The sequence below is a fragment of the Notolabrus celidotus genome, chromosome 1 (genome assembly GCF_009762535.1).
Source record: "Notolabrus celidotus isolate fNotCel1 chromosome 1, fNotCel1.pri, whole genome shotgun sequence".
Lineage (NCBI taxonomy): Eukaryota > Metazoa > Chordata > Actinopteri > Labriformes > Labridae > Notolabrus > Notolabrus celidotus.
In genome coordinates, this window is record NC_048272.1 from 18710290 (window position 1) to 18733071 (window position 22782).

A 22782-nucleotide genomic window follows, 5' to 3' on the forward strand; every position below is an offset into this window, starting at 1 on the left:
GGGACATGATTTGACAACAAGCTTGGGATTAGAAGGACCCTCCCACTAGCGGAGAACAACACAGCTCACATGAGTCACACTTTGGGTTTTTTTTTAGATATAACTGGAAGATTCAGTTTTCTCCCTGCAGAAACGGTGTTTGCATGCATCTGTGCCAGATGTAGTTTTGCATGTGACACAGGTGAGAGTGGAGAGAGGGGGCGGATTAGAAATGCACGTCAGTTATAGCAGAGGTTTGCGGTAAGAGAAGGATGTGAATGACTGAAGGGGGGAATGTGGATTGGATTACAGGCTGAATGAATCTGATTCATTTGGGAACAGTGAAATAACAAGAGTTTTCTGCTGCCAATGAGGTTGTCAAGACACAGTTCTGTAAGATTATCCAGGAATAAAAGTAGCACGTAGTAAAAGAGAGTGACAGGTTTTGGCTGGAGGATAAAACCTCACAGTCAAATCAAAAATATCTGAATACTTATCTTGCAGTTTCAGTAGCAGGAGAATCTCTGTGTGTTTGTTATCCACAACCGCAGACAGTGGCAGCTTAATTCACCACAGACAAATATCTTCACCACCAGACATTCATGGTGCCCTGAGGATCCAACTTATTGACCTCGGTGCCATCATAAAGTTAGCATGCTTTGTTTGGAGCACTGGTTTGCATCTGGTCTCGCCTTAGGTTACACCACAAACTTCTTAATGACAACAGGGAGCCACATTTCTAAAATTAGCAAAAACTGTATAAAACATGGTCATGGTCTCAGTGATGTTACATATTGATTTATGAAGCACTCAAGTGGACACTTGGCTCTACGTAGCTAATTTCTCTATCGGCACATACTGTACTGGGGGTGAATTTTTTCTAATGCGACGGTTAAGAAAATATTAAGATTACGAGTTTTTGCCCATTTAAGGACATGACTGACTTGACTGACAGGCGGGAACACATAGCTGTTGGCTAGGAGGCCCAAACCCCACCTCTTTACATCACGCTAAGTTTGGTTGAGTTCAGCATTACCAATATGGCTCCTGCCGACAATTGGCTTCAAAACAGCACTCTGGAACAGATGGGTGAAGTCAGGGATACTATGTTCATTATTTATACAGTCTATGGTTTAGAGTGAAATGTCTCAATTTGTTGGATTAAATTGGATATAAAAGAGATACAAGTAGCAACCACAATATCATCCATGGTTAATTATCTTATGAATTAATTATCTTGCCTCAACTTTCACATTTTTGTGCCTCATCATCTCCAAAAATGCTTCATCTCTGCTGGCTGGCTGGTCAACATATAGGATGTATTTTACGATCTTGGAATTGTAGCATACCCTACAATTCATATACAAAAACTTTCCTCTATTATATAAATGAAGCCATATGTTAGTCATTTGTGTCATGCTGTAGTTAAGAGGACTTAAAACTAATGATTGGGACCATGAAGTCAGTTTGAATCAGAATTATTTTTACAGCCATTGGAGTCGACCTCTGAAGGACAGGGATGCAAAATAATGGAAGTTTAAAGCTTATTTCACAGAAGTATTCCTGCCATTTTCCAAAGTTTCCAAAGTTGCTTGTTTCTAGATGTCCTTCACCACAGGAAGTGTCGTCTCTGTCGGACAAGAAGGTAAAAGGGGGGGTCATGAGTTCTGGCTGGTAGAACTTTAAATAAAGAGCAGGCTGAGAAAGCTGCAGCATAAAGGCAGACCAATGAACAGAGACCTAGGCTGTGATGATGCATTTATATTGAGCTTCTTCCAAGCATAAAGATCTGTTCTTATACAGCCTGTTACATGTCGCTCTTTTGGATCCACAAAATGGAAACGTCATCATCCCCGCCCTCATGGTGAATTTACCTGAATATGTCCTTCTGCTTCCCCACATCCATTTCCCCTGACTTCTTTGAGAAATTATATCAGATGTCTGGCTGGAAAGTTTAAAATTTTCACCGAATACCTACCAAACTGTTGGAATTTCCATCAGCCTCAACCTAACTTTGTGTTTATAGATGCTAAATATAACATCTGCTAAACCTCAGCATTTAAATACACTTTTATAAATATGACATTGTGCAGACCTGTCTGAGCTTGATGCTAAGTGGAGACCCACAGGAGATGTGAAATTTGTATTGTGTGTGTTTGTGTGTCTGCAGCTGTCTCGTTCTGCACAGACCACATTAACGATAAAACAGAGACCTGAGCCATAGACTGCTCATTATAGAGAGTAGAAGAAGAAAAAAGTGAAATGAATAAAAGCCAGACGTTGGAATGAGATGGCAAAAAAGAGAGAACAGAAGATCTGAGAAGCCAAAAAAAAAAAAGTGAAGGCGCTCAAAACCAGCGTAAAATAGAGCAACGCCATGACTCAGCACCTGCAGGGCAACACTCCTCCTTCCTCTCCACCATCTCTTTTCACACCCCCTCCCTCATCTCTCTCTGTCTCTCAGGGACCCGGATGTCTTCCTTCCCTCTCACATTATTGCAACAGCTCTGGCACTCCTGCTGTTGACGCTGCCACTAATTCACACAACCCCGGCTAACCCTCAACCGCCCCTGCATTTCCGCTGAGTTGGGCTGATGTTGCTTTTACCTTGGAGGAGGAAGGTCATCCCTCCATCTCTCCAGCAGTGATGGACAGAGGCGAGGGGTTGTAGTGGGTGTAGTGCAGAGGACAGGAGGTGGAGAGCATATGGTTAGTTAACTTTAATGCAGAGGCAGATGTCTCATGTAGCTGTGAGATCAGTGGGCTGGAAGCATGTCATGCTATGATCACATGAGGGAGTAGTTGTGGTCTTTATTGTCAGGGGGCTTTGGATCTGACCTGTGCACATGTGGCTTACTGCGTTGGTGGAAAGGCATATGCTTGTCCTACACTATAAAGAACATCAAAAGAAAGTGAAATATATGGACCGAAAAAATACTATAAATGTACCTCTGTGCTTTGACGAGAGTGTTTCACCGCCGTTTGACTATGTTATTCTGGAGATTAGATAGACTTGATTGTACTCTGTGATGTCACCCATTGGTTTCTGAACTGAAGTATTGAAGTCAACGATGGCAGGCACCATACTGGAAATTCAATCAACCTGAACACAGGCGAAGTTGAGCTGGGCTTTATCCTCCTGACAAATTACTACAATGCCCCCAAATGTCCGTCAAAGCTGTGCCACTAAATATGCAAATATATGTATAACTCTAGGCCTTGATAAATGGAGGTGTTGTAAATAGTATTCAGCCCTTCAGCCTTTTTTTGTACCAGGCTGAAAGCATGCTTTATTTTGTTGTAACAATGAGATTCGAACATGGGGTCTGAAAGGGGTTCTTGGGCTTTTACAGCCAGCCACAAGTGGACACTTAGGGAACAGCAGTTTTTTGCACTTCTGCATTGACTTGATTTTTTCACACTGTAGGTTGCTGTTCCGAGGCAATACACTGTGGATTTAGTTATATTTATATAACTATATAACTATAATTACCCATCTTATGTCTCTAAATAAACCACTTATTGTGTTATGGTTAGTATAATTATCTAAAATGATTCACATATTAGTTTATAGAACCAAAACAGTGAAGTGGTACACTATAGATTTGTGTTAATGTATTTTTTTCATTGTACTTGGGGCCTTTTATAATGATAAAAGAGAATAATAACAGCTTGCATACTATACATTATAGAATAGATGCACAATGCAATTCATTTCAGATTCTTTTCACTTCAAAATATTGGAGGATTGCAAAAGCAATTTGCAGTCTAGAGTAATACTGTAATTAAAGCTGCAACAGTAAAACACACTTACTCCACACACACACAATTGGCGCTGTGCCTTTGTAAGAAATAATTAGAATAACTGCCCTGGAATACTTTAATTTGCTGAAGTCACGCCAACATCAAAATCACAAATTGAATCACCTTGCTAATTTTTTTCTGAGTTCGTCTTGTTGTGTCTTTCTGCCTTTTTTTTTTAGCTCATCCTTATTTAAGCTGCTTATGTCAGACCTCTGGCCCACTGCTAAAATGAGGTGAGGAGGTTTGAGCGTGTGAGCTCAGTGCCTGTTTAACTTTAATGTTGCTCTGCAGACAGACTGGAAATCACAGCTACACAGAGGCCAATCAGGGGAGCAGCTCTGCTTCTCTAATGCAGCATCCTCCAGCAGTAGTAACACTCCACATGCCAGTTATATAAGTGAAGAGAGTTCATGTGGCCATACTGCATTAGGTGTGAGATTAAAGCCAGGCTTAATACTCACCACTCACACTCCTTGCTCCTCTTTGCAGAGTTGGTGAGATGCCCATTACGCCCTGTTCACACCGAGGCCTCTTCTTTGACAGGTTCAAAAGCTGTTATAATGTTTTACTGTGTAAGGTTTGAAAATTATAGGGAGCGGAAAAATGTATATAATTTATATGATCTCACCAACCCACCATCAGGCAGCACAAAGACTGGTTTACCTTCAGTTGTCTAGTTTTGTATTCCTAAATCCAGAAGATAAGAAGGCTATATTAACACATTTCATAACCTGTTAGCTACCAACACCTAACTTATAACAGCTAATAGCATTGACACTTACTTGCTCAGACAACTGCTAGCTAGACAACAAAATAGTGAGCTATACTTTACGCATTGTTTCATTTAAGGCAGGGCTCTCAAGTTTCGAACTCATTTCAGAGTGAGATTTTGGCAGCGGATTGTTTCCTCTCATTATAGTCATTATCCAGATTTATATGTACAGTCATCATCAATCTAGGGAATCATTCAATGCCACACTGGTATTGTGATATAAACAATGGGGGAAAACCAATGCAATAAAAGACACATATATTAATTCAAATGCATTTTCTTTATTGATTTTAAATGCAGGGGTGCTTATCGGCCCTCCTTGGTGTGTGGGTCTTTTTTGTGAAAAAGTAGTAATTTTGTTCAGTAAATAGACTACGAAATCAATTGATGAGATTACTCACTGTATATATTTGATATGAGGCTCCTGCGCCTTCCAATCTGTGTCAGTCAGTCAGTCTGATTGCATCCTTTCCTTTGGAACGTAACGTTGTTGCATTGTTTTACCTGGATGATGTTATTTTTAGATTGGCTGTTGGGTAGCTATATTTCTAGTTTTAAAACAACATATTGTACCACACGTTAGCTATCGACAGCTAAGTCATAACGCTTAATGAAAGCATTTAACCGGCTCATTGCTGACATAACTACCAGCTGACTAGCTAGCTAGCTAGCTAACACAACCTGTAGGAGCCATATGTGTGTGTTTTATATGTGACGTGTTGGTAAGTGCTGTATATTGATGTGAGGGGGGTGTGTGCACTCTGCTGGCACTTGAGTGGTGGGTACGTCACTGTGGGAGTGGGCGCGGTGGTTACAAATAATTCCACGCACCTGTAGTCTGTTGGTTTGTTAACGAGGAAGGGTGAGTCGGGAGTGACACTTTCTGTTGACCGCTACGCTTAACACCACATTAGTTTTGCTGTTCTGTACTTTGTCTTGTATTGTATGAAGCATCTGTTCAAGTTGCGCATCGCTAGAAATAAAGAGCATTAACGAGCATTAGAAGTGGATGTGTGTTTCTGTGAGTGCGCGTCACAGGTAAACTCCCGTGCTTAGCCTTCCGCGGCGTGTCGGTTTTTGTTTGGTTAAATCGTCAGTCAGCCGCAACACAACCTTTATCCATCACACACTACCCATAGCTAGCTAAATTCCAATGTGGTAGCTATAATTGCTACTTTGAAATAGCTTCTATCATTCTATTGTGTAAAGTCAAAATAGCTTAGCTGAGTCGTTGAATAGTGTTGAATGGTTAGCTTGTGGTTTGTCTGAAGGAAGCCAGAGTTCAGATTGCCGTCACAAATATGATTGATCTTTCAGATTTGTGCTGTCCATTTTCTTTACATTTTGCGATCAGTAGAGAAGCAGTGCTATAGTCATCCTTTCTTTATACAGTTTTTAAACCTAAAATGAAGCTGCACAATATTTAGCTTCCCATCTTGAGCACAGAGTCAGAGAAAACTGTCCGCCGTGTGTATATAGTGAATGATGCATGCTTGAGTTCAGCTGTGTTAAAAATTTAACCGAGCCACTGCTGTCAACTTGCTGCTCACAGGTAGACCCCAAGGCAATTTTGTCCCCTAAAATGGGCACATGAAGCTGCAAGGTTAAATAAGGATGGAGGAGCTTTAAAGAAGGGAGGGGGAGCGTTGATGCTGTCAGTCCAGGAGAGTGATGAGAGAAGCTAAACCTGAGGTCTTGCAGGTGTTGGTGCGGGCTCTGTTTGACTGCCACAGGGGAAGAGGAGAGGCTGATGAAGAGGATGCTGGTGACCTGTCACACACCGCATGATGGATGAAGAGGGGGCAAAGATTCAGGGGTTACAGTAGCATCTGTCTGCCTGCGAGGACGGATGGAGCGGAGCGTTAGAGAGAGGGATTTAAAGCAAAGAAACACCTCAGGGTAAAATATTAGAAAGTGTTGAACGCAGGAAACCAGAAATAGATCTAGAGGAAATAAAGGCAGAAGAAATACATTAAAGAATGAAACCACCATGTTGTTTTGAGAAATACTTAACAGTGCTTGGTTTACATTTCAAGGACGATTACTCACAAAACCCCTCTTTTTTTCCAACCTTGCATTCCTATTAGATCAGAAACATTGTTTACATAGATGAGTAAGCTTTTGATTTATTGCTATGAAGATTCTTTCTCTCCCTCAGCTTTCCTCGTTGTTTAATTTAGTTAGGGTTTAGTTCTTTTCTCCATTAGTTATGCACAATATTACTGTATTTAATGAACTGCATCTCCAGCCTTAGGCTAAACTGGGACGCAATGGGGGGTGTATATTTACATTTATGAAATATATCTATAAATATCTCTCATGAAATAGTCTGCAAAAATAACATCATTTGGATGTAAATCTAAAAATACAATGAAGCTATAAATCAATTTTGTCCACTGCTTGGTAGCTTTGCTCGCAGAATCTTAGACAATCAGAGATATTGAAATAAGAATAACCATCTCTAAAAGTAACTTGTATAATTTTAACTCTCACAGAGCGCAGTTAAGAACTTACAAGCTGCTTTAAATGTCCAGATAAGTCTTTTTAAGTTAAGATGTGTACAAAATGCCTACATGACTGAAGTGCTGCACTTCCTCAGGTATAACAAAGCAGTTAAAGAAGGTTGTCAAAACATTACTTTGAACTATGAGGTCCTAAGTATCCAGGTTTTCTTCTACAAGAAGAAAACCTGGGAACTTATGAAGGTCATAATGTGCTTTTTCTTTTCAAACAGATCTCGTTTTTCTTCCGTCACATGGAAGCAGAGTGATGCTTTTGTCAGTACTTAACTGCAGTGACATTCTTTACATGCATGCTCCCTCATCCTGTGAAAACGTAGAACTTGGTGTATCATCACAGTACCACATAACTGCGTAGGCCCGTCTTCTTTACACAGAAGAAGAAAGAAGCGTTGGCATGCCTTTCTTTACGACATCATACAAACACAATCTTATGCTCTATACTGACTCCTGAAAGCGTCAGTAGCTGCAGTTTCAGTCTCATGCACACATCAAGTTTGTAACTCCTCCAGCTGGCTCTGTCTGTGAAAGTGCTCTTAATGTTTTACTCCCTAATTCTGATTTGAGCTACACCCTCACCTTAAATGAGAGAGTTTTAAACCCAGGATTAAGTCAACTTTTTACTGCTGCAGGCCGCTAATTTATGGTCTGATGTTATCTCTGTTTGTTATAGTCTGTTGTTTGCTCTCTGTGGGAAACTCAATGCTGCAGTCTTGGCCAGGACTCCCCTGTAAAAGAGAGTTTGCATCTCAAAGGGAAAAAATAAAGGTTAAATGAATTAATACATAGCATGTAGTTATATATAAGCACACATATCCTTCCCTCTGGAGCAACTTCTTTATCCTCTTTTAAAAACAAATTTTTATTGATGTGCTTTTACAGGAGAAGTCAGCTGAGTGTGATTTAATCAAGATGTTTTTATTTTGTTTATTGATTTATTTTCAGGTAGTATCATCGGGAGTATTTTATATTTTTATATTTTGTATTTCCAATATTTTTATTGTTTTAATCTTTAATTTTTTGTTGTTTTATTCTAACAGCATTGATTTATTTCCTTTTATTTGTAAGCAGTCAGAACCTCATTTGTCTTCCTTTATGTATCTCTCACTTTCTTAAACATTTTGTCATTTCTACTGTTTGAAAAGTGCTTTATTAATAAAAAGTATTATTATTATTATTATTATTATTAGTAGTAGTAGTAGTAGTAGTAGTAGTGGTAGTAGTAGTAGTAGTAGTAGTAGCAGTATTATTATTATTATTATTATTGTAATAATAGTAATTATTACAAATATAATTAATATTATTATTATGATTATTCCTATTATATTTATTATTTTAATATAATTATAATATTTATTATTATAACTGCCCATATAATATTTATTGTAAGTGAAATATTCATATTACAAGAAAATAACTGTGTATGTTGTTACACAATATTCGGCGTCTTTGCTTCGGCAGCATCAGCCCCAAAACAACATGTTTGACGTGAAAGAGCCTCTACCAGGCTGTAAGAGTAACAACACTGGTGGTTCACTGCAGTCACAACAAGATGTTTTGTTGTATCTTTATGGACACAGCTTCAGCAGAAACATAGGAAGTAATATGGTTTCTATTTATGATTACTGTTGTGCCCCTCACAATGTTGTTTCACAGTAAACCTAAGTAAACGTCATGAAGCCAACACCTTTGTCGTGGAGTTTCTTGGGGACTGTTTAGTTGGTTGGTTAGCTAGCTCTTGCGGCTAGTGAGAACAACACAATTACCAAATGAACAGTGATATAATCTAAACTGCTATATTTCCTTTTTGTTCTCAAACTTAAGCAAACCTTACGACCACAGCGAGAAGGCAGCTATCAGGGATTTATTTAGCATATTTTGGTAGTTTGTAACAGGTTAGTGACATTTACCTGCTGCAGAGGCTGAAGTTTGACACAATAATAATGAGCTACTTTACATCTTATCCCCTTGCATCAAGTAAATCCCGACAGATGTGTTCCCCTCCTTCTTAAAAAGATCCACTTGTTAACCAGCCGAGATCTTTGGATTAAAGCATGCTGTGTTTTGTATTCAAGCAAGTGTCAGGCAGTCCCATGTGTATCTATTAGAGAGAGGAATGAAAGGAGGCTGTCCAGTCTAATAAATGTGTGATATGCAAGTATACCTGCTGTGTTTTCAAATGTTTTTAGGCAGCATGTGCAGAATCTCTGCCTTTGTATTTTTTATGTGATGATGACCTGGAGCTCTGAGAAAGGTGTGGAGGAGCAGCTCCTGACCTGATGAGATGTTCACTATTCAGACGATTGTTAATGAAGTGACAGTCAGACAACAGAGATAATGACCTCCCACCAGACGTCTCACATGCCTCAGGGAAAATGCAGCAGAATGAAATGTCGCTGGGCGTTTGTTTGCTCATGTTTCTCTGTGTTTTGAAAAAGACACATTAAGAACAAACAAAACAATGTTGAACGCAGTCATGCTTCTCAAACGAGTGATTTCACATTTTGTGAAACGTTGTTTTCTGAGGGTTTGCTGAGGAGAGTGATACTGCTGTCATGTCTGAACTGTAATTAAGAAGCCAGAGCCTCTTACTCTCAGCCCCCACCAAAGTAAAATAATTACTATTTCATTTAAATGTTTCTACAGCCTCAAAAAGCAACATATATATTTTTTAATGGATGTGCGTTTTGGGTGGTCTTAAAAGTAGACATTTTTTGAGTTTTTAAGGATAAGTTGTGGTCAAACTTTTATAAAGAACATATTGATGTGTTAGGGCTGCAGGGGGGTGCAGTTGGTACCACTGTTGCCTCAAAGCGTGAAGGTTACTGGTTCAAGTCCCCGATCCGCCCGAAGTCAGCTGGGATTGGCTCCTGCCCCCCTTGACCCCAAACGGGATAAGCAGTCAAGATGATGGATGGATATTGATGTGTTATACGTACATTTCACAAAAATAAGGACCATTTAAAGTCATTTATCTCAGCATTTAAACGTATAATTACTCTGTGCAGACATTAAAGCTGCATGCATAGAAACTATTGATACCCCAACCCAAAGCCAGAGAGAAGTAGCAGACAATGGAATGGTGAAATTGACCAATCAGAATGAAGTATTTAACACAGCCATTTAATAGCCACAGATAATCCACAGCAGTCTTTAGAAATAACATCAAATATCAAAAACACAAATAACATTTGGTTAACAATTCCACATCTACATGTTTCAGCATCCTTGGTGGGTTTTTTTGGACTCCAAATGGTATAGCAACAACAATTTTTTTTGCCTGATATCTTTTGTGGATAGACACCTTTAAACAGATCTAGGCTGGCTGTTTTCCCTTGCTTCCTCTGTTTGTGCTCAGCTATGATAAGATGACCAGCTGCAGGTGGTAGCTTAATTTGAACTTCACAGATAAAGATTGCATCTTTCGTCATCCTCTGTTTTCCAAAATGTTGAACTGCTCCTTTAGACTTGTGTATCTTTGAAGCACATTCCGTGAACCACTCTATGGGTTACAAGCAATTATTTTCCTTCAGTCTCATCTCTTCAGGAAACGTCTAAAATGTAATCCAGTGATTGCATCTGGGTTACACGAGTGGTTAAAATTTTTCGGTTTTGATGAATAAAATTTGATTGATTTGAGCTTCTAAGAAAAAGTAATGATGCTAATGCAATGCTTTGATCAAGAGCAGCAATTTTCCCTGCATCAACATAATCAACATGCCTCATTCTGAATTAGTACCATCCAAGAGAACGAAATGACTTCTGAACAAGTTAACTTAGCGAGGGAAGGAACAGATGGTGGATTTATTCCTTCTTATTTTATTCCAACAGTGATCTTAGCACCTCAGTTTAACAGGGACAAGATGTGTTTTTATTTACAGATCTTACATAATCATTCTCACAAAGGCTGCGTTTTTAAATAGTTCAATTAACATGTTGGACCCTGTTTTTCACAGAGTGACTCTCAGATGCCTGACATGTGCTTGCGTGTGAGAGAGTTACGTCTGGAGCGTGGAGTGTTAAACTAATTCTTTGGCTTGTGAGCAAGGTGTCGGTCTAAGTGACGATGTTAACAGTCTGTTGCTCCTCTGGGGGTGCCAGGCACAGATTCTGTCACGTGTTCACTCAGAGACTCCAGGTTTTTTTAGAGGAGGAGTGCTGCTGATGGCAGGTGAAACAGCAACACGGTGCCGGAGGATTCCCGAGGGTGAACTTGCTCTTATTCTGACACATCCTCTGCCTTCAGCTCATGCAGAAATGACAAGGAAGCAGAGGAGGTAGGAGTTTAATTTGAAGAGATATGTCGGTTTGATTAATCTATTCTTTTTGGAAGACGAAGACATAGCTCGTGAAATTACTGACGGAATGAATTAGCAGCAATTTTCTGTTATCGCATTGACACCAGAGAGAATGGAGAACTGACATTAATGAAGATGCAAAGGTTGAGGAAAATTCAGAAACTGTATGAACAGGTCGCCATTTCCATCGTGACATCACTGATTGGTTTGTTGACGTCGTACTGAAGCATCACGTTTGACATTTTTGCATTCCCCATCCCTTTCCATCAGAGTAACCGAGGATTCACAGACATTTCCTGACATGTGCTGTCTATCCTGACTGAAACTAATCATCACTGTAATCTTGCATGGCCTCACTGTATTTGTGTCCTGTTTGGAGCTATCTTCTTAAACTGCTGCACTGAGAGGTTGTCAATTTGATACCATCAGGTGCAGTCAGTCAGAAATGGCAGGACATGAATTAAACATGCTGACTTTGTGCACTCTTGTAGAGTTAGACCTCAAAAAATGAACCTGAATATGATTTATTTTGGTCATTCATTAAACAAGAAAGATGAATTTGTGTGAATAGCCAACTTACATAATACAAATCAACCCATTTTACATGTTAACATTAACATGATATAACCCAGATTATCAGCAATACAAAAAAGAAACTAAAGCAGATTAACTTGAAATTAAAATTCCTTCAAACTTTTTATGTTGTAATCATTCATCAGATTACTTGTTATGACTTTTTTGGCACTCCACAGATATAATACAAATACACAGTCCCGAAACTGAACCACATCTGTACTTCACATTGGTTCTCCAGGACTAACAAAATGAACACCATGCTGCTTAGAGAAGGGTCTGTAATTAGCAACAGAGACCTTAAAGCTCCTGTGAGGGTTTTGTAGTTGGTTATGAAACAGACTAAAATAAGTACTGATGCCTCTTTATGACCTCTAAAAGCAAAAATAGCATCAGCTGATCATGTTGTAAGTTATTCTTGATGCCTGGGAGCTCTGTCACAGGGTAGGTGTCCAGAGAAGAACCCTTAAACATTTCATTTTTAATATTTCCACAGCAAAGATTCCCAGTGAGTGATACGTTTGACTGTCTAAAGACATCAGGATGAGATATTTTTCTGATGTCAAATCTATTGGTTTAGTATTAAATTATTAAATTAAATTTCAACTGTATTAAATTCTAAATAAAATATCTAATTTCTGTAGCTGAAATATTAATCAGTGATACAGTATGCTTAAGTGAATGGTATATATTTCAAATCCTTATCAGTTTTGTGCAATTTACATGAAAATAAGTGCTTAAATTGCATTTGAAAAGGCGTCTAACATTATAGAGGAAAAATATGAGATCATTATTTGCAAAAACTCAAAAGAAATTTGGATACTTCCTTTCTAAACACTTAATATACCTCAGAATTTGTGTAAATAATGCTAAGTATATTAAGGAAATTAATACATTTTAAGATAAATCACTGTCGCACCACATGACATTTTTCAAGAACATGGCCAATTTATCTTGATGAAAATACACTTAAATCACTTGATTCAAAATTTTAATATCAATTTATGTTTACCCAACATTCTTAATGTTTGAACAATTACAATAGGTATTCTTATTTTTTGTATTTTAAAATTGGCCTGTTGAAAATCCTTATATGTCATTGACCTGTTTACTCAAATACAAGGTGAGATAAACAAAGAGAGGAGGTACTGCTTTTGTCCAAAGGGGACGCCAAATCCATACAAGCCAAAAATTCCTCCAAGGAGCTTAAAATGTTTAAAGACTAAAGATAGGGCTTGTTTTTTGGTATAGTTGCCTCCTGCTTGACATAACAAAGAATACAGGTTAAACACACTTTACAGTAGCTTTCCTAAAAGTCAAATTGAGAGGCTGCATCTATCTCTTTATTTTAAATCATAAAATTAGATGTATTTAAAAGAAACAATGTAAAGGAAGTAAGAAAACATTTTGCTTTTTATATTTCATATTGTCAGACCACAGTTGCTGCACTCTACATTCATCTCGCCGGCTAGCTGTAGAAAAAAAAAACTACAACCGAGTGGATGGCTGATTGGGCACAATGGAGCCCTTTGATTCCCCATCTCAGAAAAATGAGGTCTGCCACAAAAGCTGTGTTATCTGTAGGGAGGAGGAACGGGGAACTCTGATGTGACAGTCTCACTAACAATCCCTGACAGGACCCAGGATGCCACAAAGACCGCTCTATAGCACTGTACTTGTACCGCAATGAACAGATCAGAGCATTTTGTGTGTGTCTCATTGTGTGTGTTTTTCAGTTATTTATCCAGTGGAGTGTGACTGCTTGCTACACTGCCATACAGTCAGAAACATCCAGCCCTCTCGGATCTGCAAAGGACAAAAATACCCTGCAAAGGACTGTGGGATCCTGATTGGAGAGGCATTAGGGGGGAATGTCTTTAAGACAAATGTTCCTATTCTTTCATCATCAGAGAGGGCCTTTCATCAGCATAAAATGCATTGAATTAGAATTCAATATCCAGAGTGTTATTTGATCTGATTGGCTATTGCTTTGGGAGATTTGGAGATATAAAGAAAAGATCAGAAAGTACTTGAGCCAAGTTTATTTGTAAAGCTGAATAGTACATTCACAATCTCAATGGGCTTTGCGGGCCCTCAGCATCAATGGTTCCTGACCCTGCCGAAGCTCTGAGACAGGAAAAAAAGCTTTAAAGAAAATCTTCGAACCTAAGCGAGAAAAACAAAAAGAAGACATCTTGGGGAGAGGAAAAAGATAGTTTGAAAAAACAGGAATTAAGCCATTCAAAGGACATACAGTTTCAGCTAGCTGCACTCTGTCTCCCCTTGCTATGTCAGGGCTCAAGAGTTGTTATTATCTGGGTTGTTTACTACAAATCTAATGCTGGAGGATCTAAATTTGTGTAAAAGGCAAGAGCAAAGAGGAAAAGCTTTCTGGTATTATACACTGGGGTTGGTACCGGATGATACTGTGCCCTAATATATCATGGACATCACCAATACCACCATTACAACTGTCTCTGATATTGCCTAAAATATGGTATCACAAATCACAGAGTCCGTCAGGCAATACACAGATGCTATAACATAATTTATCAGCCTCATAAAAATTCAAAGATAGGAATAAAAAATGTTTCATCTTTCTAAAACAGCCTAATCAGAAACATTATATATCATGGCTGCCTATAGAAACTACTGTTTTAGAGTAGCAGAGTAGAACTCTTTTAAGAGGCGGCTGGGGCTCAGTGGGTAGAGTCGGTCATCTATCAATTGGAAGGTTGGCGGTTCGATCCCAGCTCCGGCAGTCACATGCCAAAGTGTCCTTGAGCAAGACACTGAATCCCAAATTGCTCCCGCTGTTGTTCAGCAGTGTGTGAATGTGTACAAATTAGATTAGCTAATACCGATGGTCCCTCACTACATAGCAGCCTCTACCATCAGTGAGTGAATGGGTATGAATGGGTGAATGCGACGAGTAGTGTGTAAAAGCGCTTTGAGTAGTCAGACAGACTAGAAAAGCACTATCTAAGCACAAGTCCATTTACCATTTACCAAGATCATGGACAACAGCTAAACAACAACAGTGAGGAGCTAGCTAGGTTAAAGTTGACTGGCTAAATGTCTGTTTTAACTGCACATTATACGACTGTTATTCTTTCATGAGGGTAAGTTTTAATCAATAAAACCCATAAAAACACAAAACAAAGCAGTTTTAAGTTATTCTTCCAGTATTTCTCAGATGCTCTTCAGCAGACACAGAGAGAAAAAATGGCAGGCCAATTTATTAAAGCTAGCCAAGCTTATTTCTAGGTTCAGATATCTTCAGAGTGCTGAGCTCGGCCCTCAACAATGATAACTAATATCATCATCTGTACAAGGTTAGTAATAAACAGCTATTATATAATACTAATCTTTGAATTTTGTATTGCACTATTAACAGAGGAGTCCCAAGTAGCTATAGGCTAAAACTGAAATCTAGGTATTGGAGCATCCTGACTGAAAAGCAAGTATTTATTCATATTGAAACCACAAAATAAAATATTAATGTTGAATGAATCATGTTTATTTTGGATTTGATCAAGGCTAAATGTGTTGAATTCTTTCTTGGATGCTACATAACGAGCCCTCAGAAAAGCATAAGCTCAGATACGTTGTTGGAGTGGCCATGATTTTCTGTAATCAATGCAATGTTAAATGTATCTTTTTTTACTTTGGGTTGAATTGCAAGAGGTTGACTTGTTGCTTTAAGACAAGGCTATTTGAGGCTACTGATTTAAATCTACAAGTGCTAAACACCCTTTTAGATGCTGCGTCCCTCGCCTTCGGAATCCTCCCGAATTAATTGATAATGTTAAATGTCTGACTTTGTGACGAGGCTATTAGAGGTGGCACTAGCCTTCAGAGCGCAAACAGAGCACATGTGATTGATCAAAACTGTGGTTTCATTCGAATGACTCGCTAACAAAGTAATTGTGTTCAGTGTGTTTCGTTGAGTCTGGGCTTTTCCCATCAGTTTGCGGAGCATGGCTCGCAGACAAGGCTATTTTAGGTTACTTATTCAAGGCTCACTGTTGAACCCTCTTTTGGATGCTTCGTCATTAAATTTCTGAAAGCATATTGAGCACATGTAGTTGGTTGGAACGGCCTTGTTTCCCCATTAATTCCCTCGAGCGCGAGCTGAACTCAGACAAAAAGGATATTCTGGGACATTTTTGTGATAAAGTTGCCAGATCAGGCCTTGGTTCCCCGCTCTCAGTCTGTTTGTCTGTTAGACCAGCTGTGATGCAGCCCTCTTTGGAGAGGCAGACGGAGAACATGCAACCTTTATTCTGAAAAGCCAGGCCCGCTGGGATGACGCTTCCCAAAACAGGCGTCAGATGGCAGCACGGACTGTGGACATGAGGGGCATTTTGATGTGAGTCAACAACAGCCTCCAACACTCGGAGCGAGAGCGAGTTAAGGATGCAAAACACTAAGAGCTCCATGGCGTCACAATAACTGCCCGTGCTGTTTTCTGTCAAGAGCTGAGCAGGAATGGAGGATTTGAGAGAAAACTGGATGAACTATTCCCAGAGCTTATCATTATTCTATGAGTCGTCTGTAGTCAAGTACACTTTTCCTCTCTATTAGCACATTCACTACGTCTACAGTAGCTACATCTCATCTTTAGTCCCGCTGATTGTTATTCATAGCGATGCAGAGGAAAGTCACGCTGAGAACAGTTTGGTTGTGTGCGGGAAAGAGAGACGGGTAGAATAAGAGAGAGAGAGATGGGTTAAAAAATGTGATTACTTTTCTGTAGTCAAACTGTTTCAAAGCCTGCGCTCCCCTTTCTGTCTGAAGTTGAGGCTCACGCTGAAGCTGAGGCCAGGCAGACGCTGAAGATCTCTTCCTGTTTTCCAAGCTCATCATCATGTTCTTTCAGATGGAAACTTTTCCCTGCTCGTGAATGAAGAGTCTGAAGTCTTCTGCCGCCTCAAACTTTGCATGAACTCCTTTTGTTTCTACAAAGGCTTCTGAGAGTTGAGAGCAAAGGCGAATTTTTTTTTCAGATTGTCTTGTGAACATCTCGGGTGCCGCACTTTTGAGGCTGTGGCATCTGTTTGAGGAAAGTTTTTGAGGCTTGTGTGAGGTCGTAAAGAGTCGGGTGAGCATGGCTGTCGTCATCTGTCACTTAGCAGCATGGGTTTTAGATTTGTTGCTTCAGATGAAGGAAAGCAGGATTGACAATGCTTTCAGCTCAGTCCAGTTTGTTCTCTGTTTTTTTTGACAAGCTGTCGTCAGACAGCGATCAAAATAATCAGGAAAGCAATCACAGTATTTCTAGGCCAGAGTCCTTTTCTAACCTCTCATACCCTAAATCTCCTTCCACCTAGTGATTGAAGAAGATTTAACCATAGAGATCAGAGTTAAAAATCTGTTTAACCTTTGTTCTCCCTGCATCAATCTCCGCTCTGTAATCAAACTGGAATTGAAGGTGATTCAACAAGGATTTAAGCTCTCAGTGAGATAGAGCAGGTCCATACAGTCAAATCATGTTTGTGTGATACTTTGGATACTATGCAACCATGAGTTAAAATCTTGTTTACCTAACGACATAATGCAACAACCTAAAATGTTGACATCATCTAACAGAATCAGAGCACAAACTTTGAGGGCCTGTGTCCATTTACACCATTTTTGACACTGACAGTTCCCACAACTTCAAATTTAAGCGCACTTCTCATGACACTTGCGTAGCAAGGTTAAGAAAGTTGTCCTGTGGCACTCTGCTTCACTTACCATTATGTTTATTTTTTAAACATGCTATGTCTGCTTCATATTTGCTGTCATCCAATGCGATTTTAGGAAAATGTAAAAACAATCAATAGAAAGTCTGCCGTTGCACCAGCAGCAGCTCTGACTGTCATGATGCTACAGTTTTCACATTCTTGCACTTTTCACAGACATGAGTGAAAACTGCTTTCAACAGATGCAGCATTCAGAGAGATGAATATGTAAGGCCACATGAGCCAACAACAAACCTTCAAATACACTCTATATTAACGGTATGTACGTTGTAGGTTCACTAAATGCCAGTCTAAACCAGGACGTTTCATCCTCTGTCCACTCTTGTTCTCTTGAGGGTTCATCTTTGCATTTTTGATGCCTGTTAGACGTTTGTCTATTCTTCAACCTGTATGAAGTGCATCCGAACACACAGCATTTTTCTGTATTTTGCTCGTACAGAAAAAAAAGATAGAACATGTTGCCATCGTCAATGAACACCAAGCCAAAGTACAGGAATTGTTTCTGCTGCAGTGTGGGGGGTACTTGATTGTGGTCTGATCTGACCTCATCCAGTCAGAAAGGTGTTAACGAAAGTCTCAGTCAAAATGAAATGGATTTACAGTCGGAGAATTAAAGTTTGGTTGGACAGGTGATGGTTCTTAACGGTGTTATCAGACGTTAAAACTGTGGCCTACTACAACTGACTGCTGACCTCTTCTTTCAATGAAAAGATGAATTCCCTCCCACGCACCTGTCAACATCAAATGGTGTGCATGAGCCTTTAAACTCATAAAACAAAATATCAGGCGGCAAACCTCTAATGTGGATATTTCTGTAGCGTACTCAGCAGGTTTTTAATGTCTTTGTTCTTTACACTGCCTATAAAAAGATGATCCAGTGAGGATATTACTTTTTATTGCACTTAATTTTGACCAAACATGTTCACTTTAAAGTTGATATCAGCTAGAACCCTCACACAAAGATCCATTATATGATTCAATATGTGTGAAGATACACTCAAATGAAACCACCATGCTATAAAAGGTCAAATGTTCTCACTGTGATGTAGCTGTGAGATATTGATCACTCACTGAGGCTACATGTCACTTGGATAGATTTCCTTCTTGACTTACACTCTTATCAATGACTAGATTTCTATTGACCCTCCATTCTTGTGCTTGTGTTTCTGCAGGTAAAGTATTGAACACGGACCTGCGCCACTACCTCAGTCTGCAGTTTCAGAAGGGCTCGCTGGACCACAAACTTCAGCAGGTCATACGGGACAACCTCTACCTACGCACCATCCCCTGTAAGTATACAACACAGACCTACATATCAGAGTACACACATTATTCACTGAAGCACTGATTCCCCAGTGTGCAAAAAAGACTTGGCAAAAGTAAAAGTAATGACTCAGCTTCCTCTCTCTAGTAAGAGAAAAAGCAGAGGACCTGTGTTTTACTCACAGTATGAACTCAAAGGAAGCCATCCAAGGAACATTTCTACATGCTGTTCTTGTGTAGGACTCCTTGTAAGATCTGGAATACTCTAAACTTAAATCAATGTAACTTCATATAACAGAAAAAAAACATATACTTCAAAATGTATTGAATAAAATAAACATGATCTTTGCTCCAATGTGCATATGAGATGAATCTTGTGACTGTGGATCCGCTATGAAGCTATCTGCAATTTAATCTGGGTAGATATTATTCTGTTGGCTGTGGACATTACATTCAGAAATAGATGTTTTGTTTTTTTATATATATATATATATTATTGGCATTTATGAAATTATAGCATCACATGCACATTACATGAGCATATAGACAGTTGTATTTCAACCCCCCCCAACACTCCCCACCCCTCTATCTCACCGTAACAGTTACAAATATCTGAAATCAATGGGTAATTCAATTGGCATCTGCTACGATGTCGAGGAAACAGAGTACAGATGAAAAAAACCCAAAATAAATAGATAAGTTAAACATAAAAATAAGAAATAAAAAAGTTAATTAAAGGGAAAAAAGATCAAAGTAAATGAATAGATCAATAACAAATAAATACTACTAATAAATATACATGTTTATGCATACATACACATATCCGCATATGTAAGATGTTTTTTTAATAGAAGAGACCAGATTTAAAAGGAGTTCTTTTGTAAGACAATCTAGAGGATGTTTTAGAGACACATGCACTCTCGTAAGAAAAAACAGCACTGGGTTTTACCAAATAAGCGAAAGTCCAAATGTCGCCTGGTTGAAATGTAGTTTCTAGTTTAGGAATACTACTCACATTTTAGAGGTTGCCTGACTGCTCAATCAGTTCCTTCTTGAATCTTACGCATGACTCTGAGTAAAAGTAAAGACCTCAATAAAACACTGGTTGCCATGCGTAGGTGGTTTTACGTACCTTTGTATCGCTGTTAGTCGATTAACAGGTGATAAAAGCAGTTATTTTCAGCTGTTAGTCTGTTCAGAGGCATGAGAGACAACACTTTACTAAATACCCATTAGAAAAGTGTTGTTCAGTGATAGGCCACAAGAATTGAAAAGGTCCTTTCAGAGATGGTATCTTGGCTAGTTTGAATTTAAGTTAAAATAAACCTTATCTCTGACGTGCAACCAGACGTGTAAACAGTTACAGTTACAAACAAGCTAGATTCAACACATGGTTTAGTGTGGACATCACCCTAAATGAAGACACGACTTATACAGAGCTGGTGCAGAAAGCAGTAAGAATTTATCTCATTGTCTAAAATGTGATCTGGCGAAACCTCAACAAGCACCACCTTTTAGTTTCGTCCTCATGTAGTAAAAGATTCAGTTTACAAAGATCTCTCTGGACAGTGTTCAACAACAAGTGCATGGTTCTGAATTACTCTTGATGCATTTAATACAAATACTGCGTCATGGTTGTGTCTTCAGTTGATACAGTCTCACTTCAGCACAGTCAGGTGCATTGACAGTATAAAAACATGGACAATATGTCGGCTCCCTTAAACATTTGGAGCTGCTGTGCTTAGTGGCAGGAGCATATAGGTTATAGACCCGCTTCCTCCATGTTGAAGGTCACACCAAACTCTATACAAAAACAATGTGTATGATTATTGAGCATCTTCTCGTGTGAGCAGTAAATAAAAGCAGTTTCTTCTTTGAAGCGTGTACGGAGCGGTGAATTAAAAACTATTGAGCGTGACATATCAATTTGCCTCCACCCCCTCCGCCTCCCGCCCTGTAGTACAATGATAAAGAACAGCTAGGTTACCGTGTAAACATGTAATTAAACCGAACAGTACAAAGCAGACATAAAGAAACCAGTAAACGACCATCTTGGATACAGCAATTGCCGTGAACGAGTTGAGGTGATGACTTAAGCGGTCCCCACTAGTACATACAAAACAGAGGTTTTAAAATTGCTACCTTGGAAGATTTTAAAAAAAAATATGGAACCATATCGCATTCACATGAGAAAAAAAAATCTGCTCTTTTTTCTGTTAGTAAACAAGATAATTTTCTCAGAAATAAAACTAAATATTTTTTTAATTTAAAAAAATGGCTCGGATTTTCTGAACCAACAACATACCACTAAAATCCCAACAGCACCTCAAAGCCACACAAGGAAGTAGCCTACCTATGCCCTGGTTGTTCAGTTTAATTCCAGTTTAATTTACTTTAGGTTTAAGACATTGGAAGATACTAGTGTCTTTAAGTAACAAAGATGGTGTTGTCAACTTTGCACCATCACCCAGACTTTGCAGTTATTTAGACGTATGGCCCGCTCTGATCTGCTGCACATTGCAGCATTTCTCTAAGATCAGCTGAGCAACTATGGTATGCTTCATAGATTTGATTTGATATGATTTGATGCCTTTATTTCGATCATGCAAAAGTAAAATAGAAAGAAAACATACAAGTAAAAAAGACGAAATAGTTATACAAAAAACCCCAAATCAATCAGTTACATTAGCAAGCACTGAAATAGTTTACTTTACATGTGCGAAAAGGATTAGGAAGAAGTCAAAACTTATTTAATCCTACCCCTTTACTCATAGCTATAAGACGCATCTGAAATGCATTCAATCTTTTGTTGAAAATATTGGTCCTCATGGATCGCAACCAAGGTGCTGGTTATCTTGTTAATTCAAAAAAAGAGCAGATTTTTTTTCTCATGTGAATGCAATATGCTTCCGTACTAAAACGTCCACTGTCACTGACCTGAAAGTCTGTTTACATGTGGATGTAAGGCCAAAACGCTGAGAAAAAAACTATGTTTTCAAAAGTATTCACTTACATATGGACAGGGCGTAAGTTAGCCAAGCTCTGCACAGTCAGAGTGATCAACAGCTTAGTAGGCATTATATAGTGATAAATATTCTGTATATTCAGCGCTCGTACCTTTGCGACCTGAGAGCAGCTTGGGTTTGTTTTTATTTTAATTTTTTGTCTGCTGGTTTCACAGCCTCTCAGTTAAGGACGTAAACAGCCTGAACAGCGTTGTGAAAACCTGTTCTAAAATATTTGTGGTCAAACAGAGAGATCTGAAGTCTTTCTGTAATCAGCAGATTCAGATTTTAGTTTCTTCTGGTTCATGTACTTTCTTTGTTGCCTTCAGGGTCACTTTACCTGTTTGTAAAACTAACCGCTGCTCTAAATCGCTCATCCACTCTGCAATCAGATTTTTAAACGCTCCTTAGGTTAATTAGATATTTGTTATGGACTTCTTATCTTTCTCCCAGACTGACTCTTTTATCTCTTATTAAATCTTTTATTGATTTTATCCTGCCTATCTATTTACTCATCAGTCTGCTTGATACCAGAAGTATACTGTAGCTCCTGTGTAGAAAGAATTCATTGTTTTTTATTTTCTTATTTTTTACAAGCTGCTCATTACAAACTGCCCTGAGAGGGATTAATAAAGTTGTCTGAATTGAACAGAACATCTAAGAGAAGTGCAACAGGGTCCTAGTTTAAACATGACCCCTCAATGCTCTGAGAGCAAAGCAACAAGCCTGTTTTAAAAATGTTAGGAGTACTAGAAGTAAAGGATTTTATTAGGGCTGTAACTATTCTATGTAACAACGATTTGATTGTATCATGATTTGTGG

The 22782-nt window shown here is 38.8% G+C and overlaps 1 protein-coding gene across 3 annotated transcripts in view; it reads left to right on the top strand.

The window, feature by feature from the left end:
- Positions 1-22782, top strand: part of LOC117816302 (membrane-associated guanylate kinase, WW and PDZ domain-containing protein 3) — a 247899-nt gene that overhangs the window by 129831 nt on the left and 95286 nt on the right. For all 3 annotated transcript variants that reach the window (XM_034688509.1, XM_034688524.1, XM_034688517.1), the window contains exon 2: positions 18865-18981. In XM_034688509.1, coding sequence (XP_034544400.1) covers positions 18865-18981 — 117 coding nt within the window. The remainder of the gene's footprint in view (positions 1-18864; positions 18982-22782) is intronic.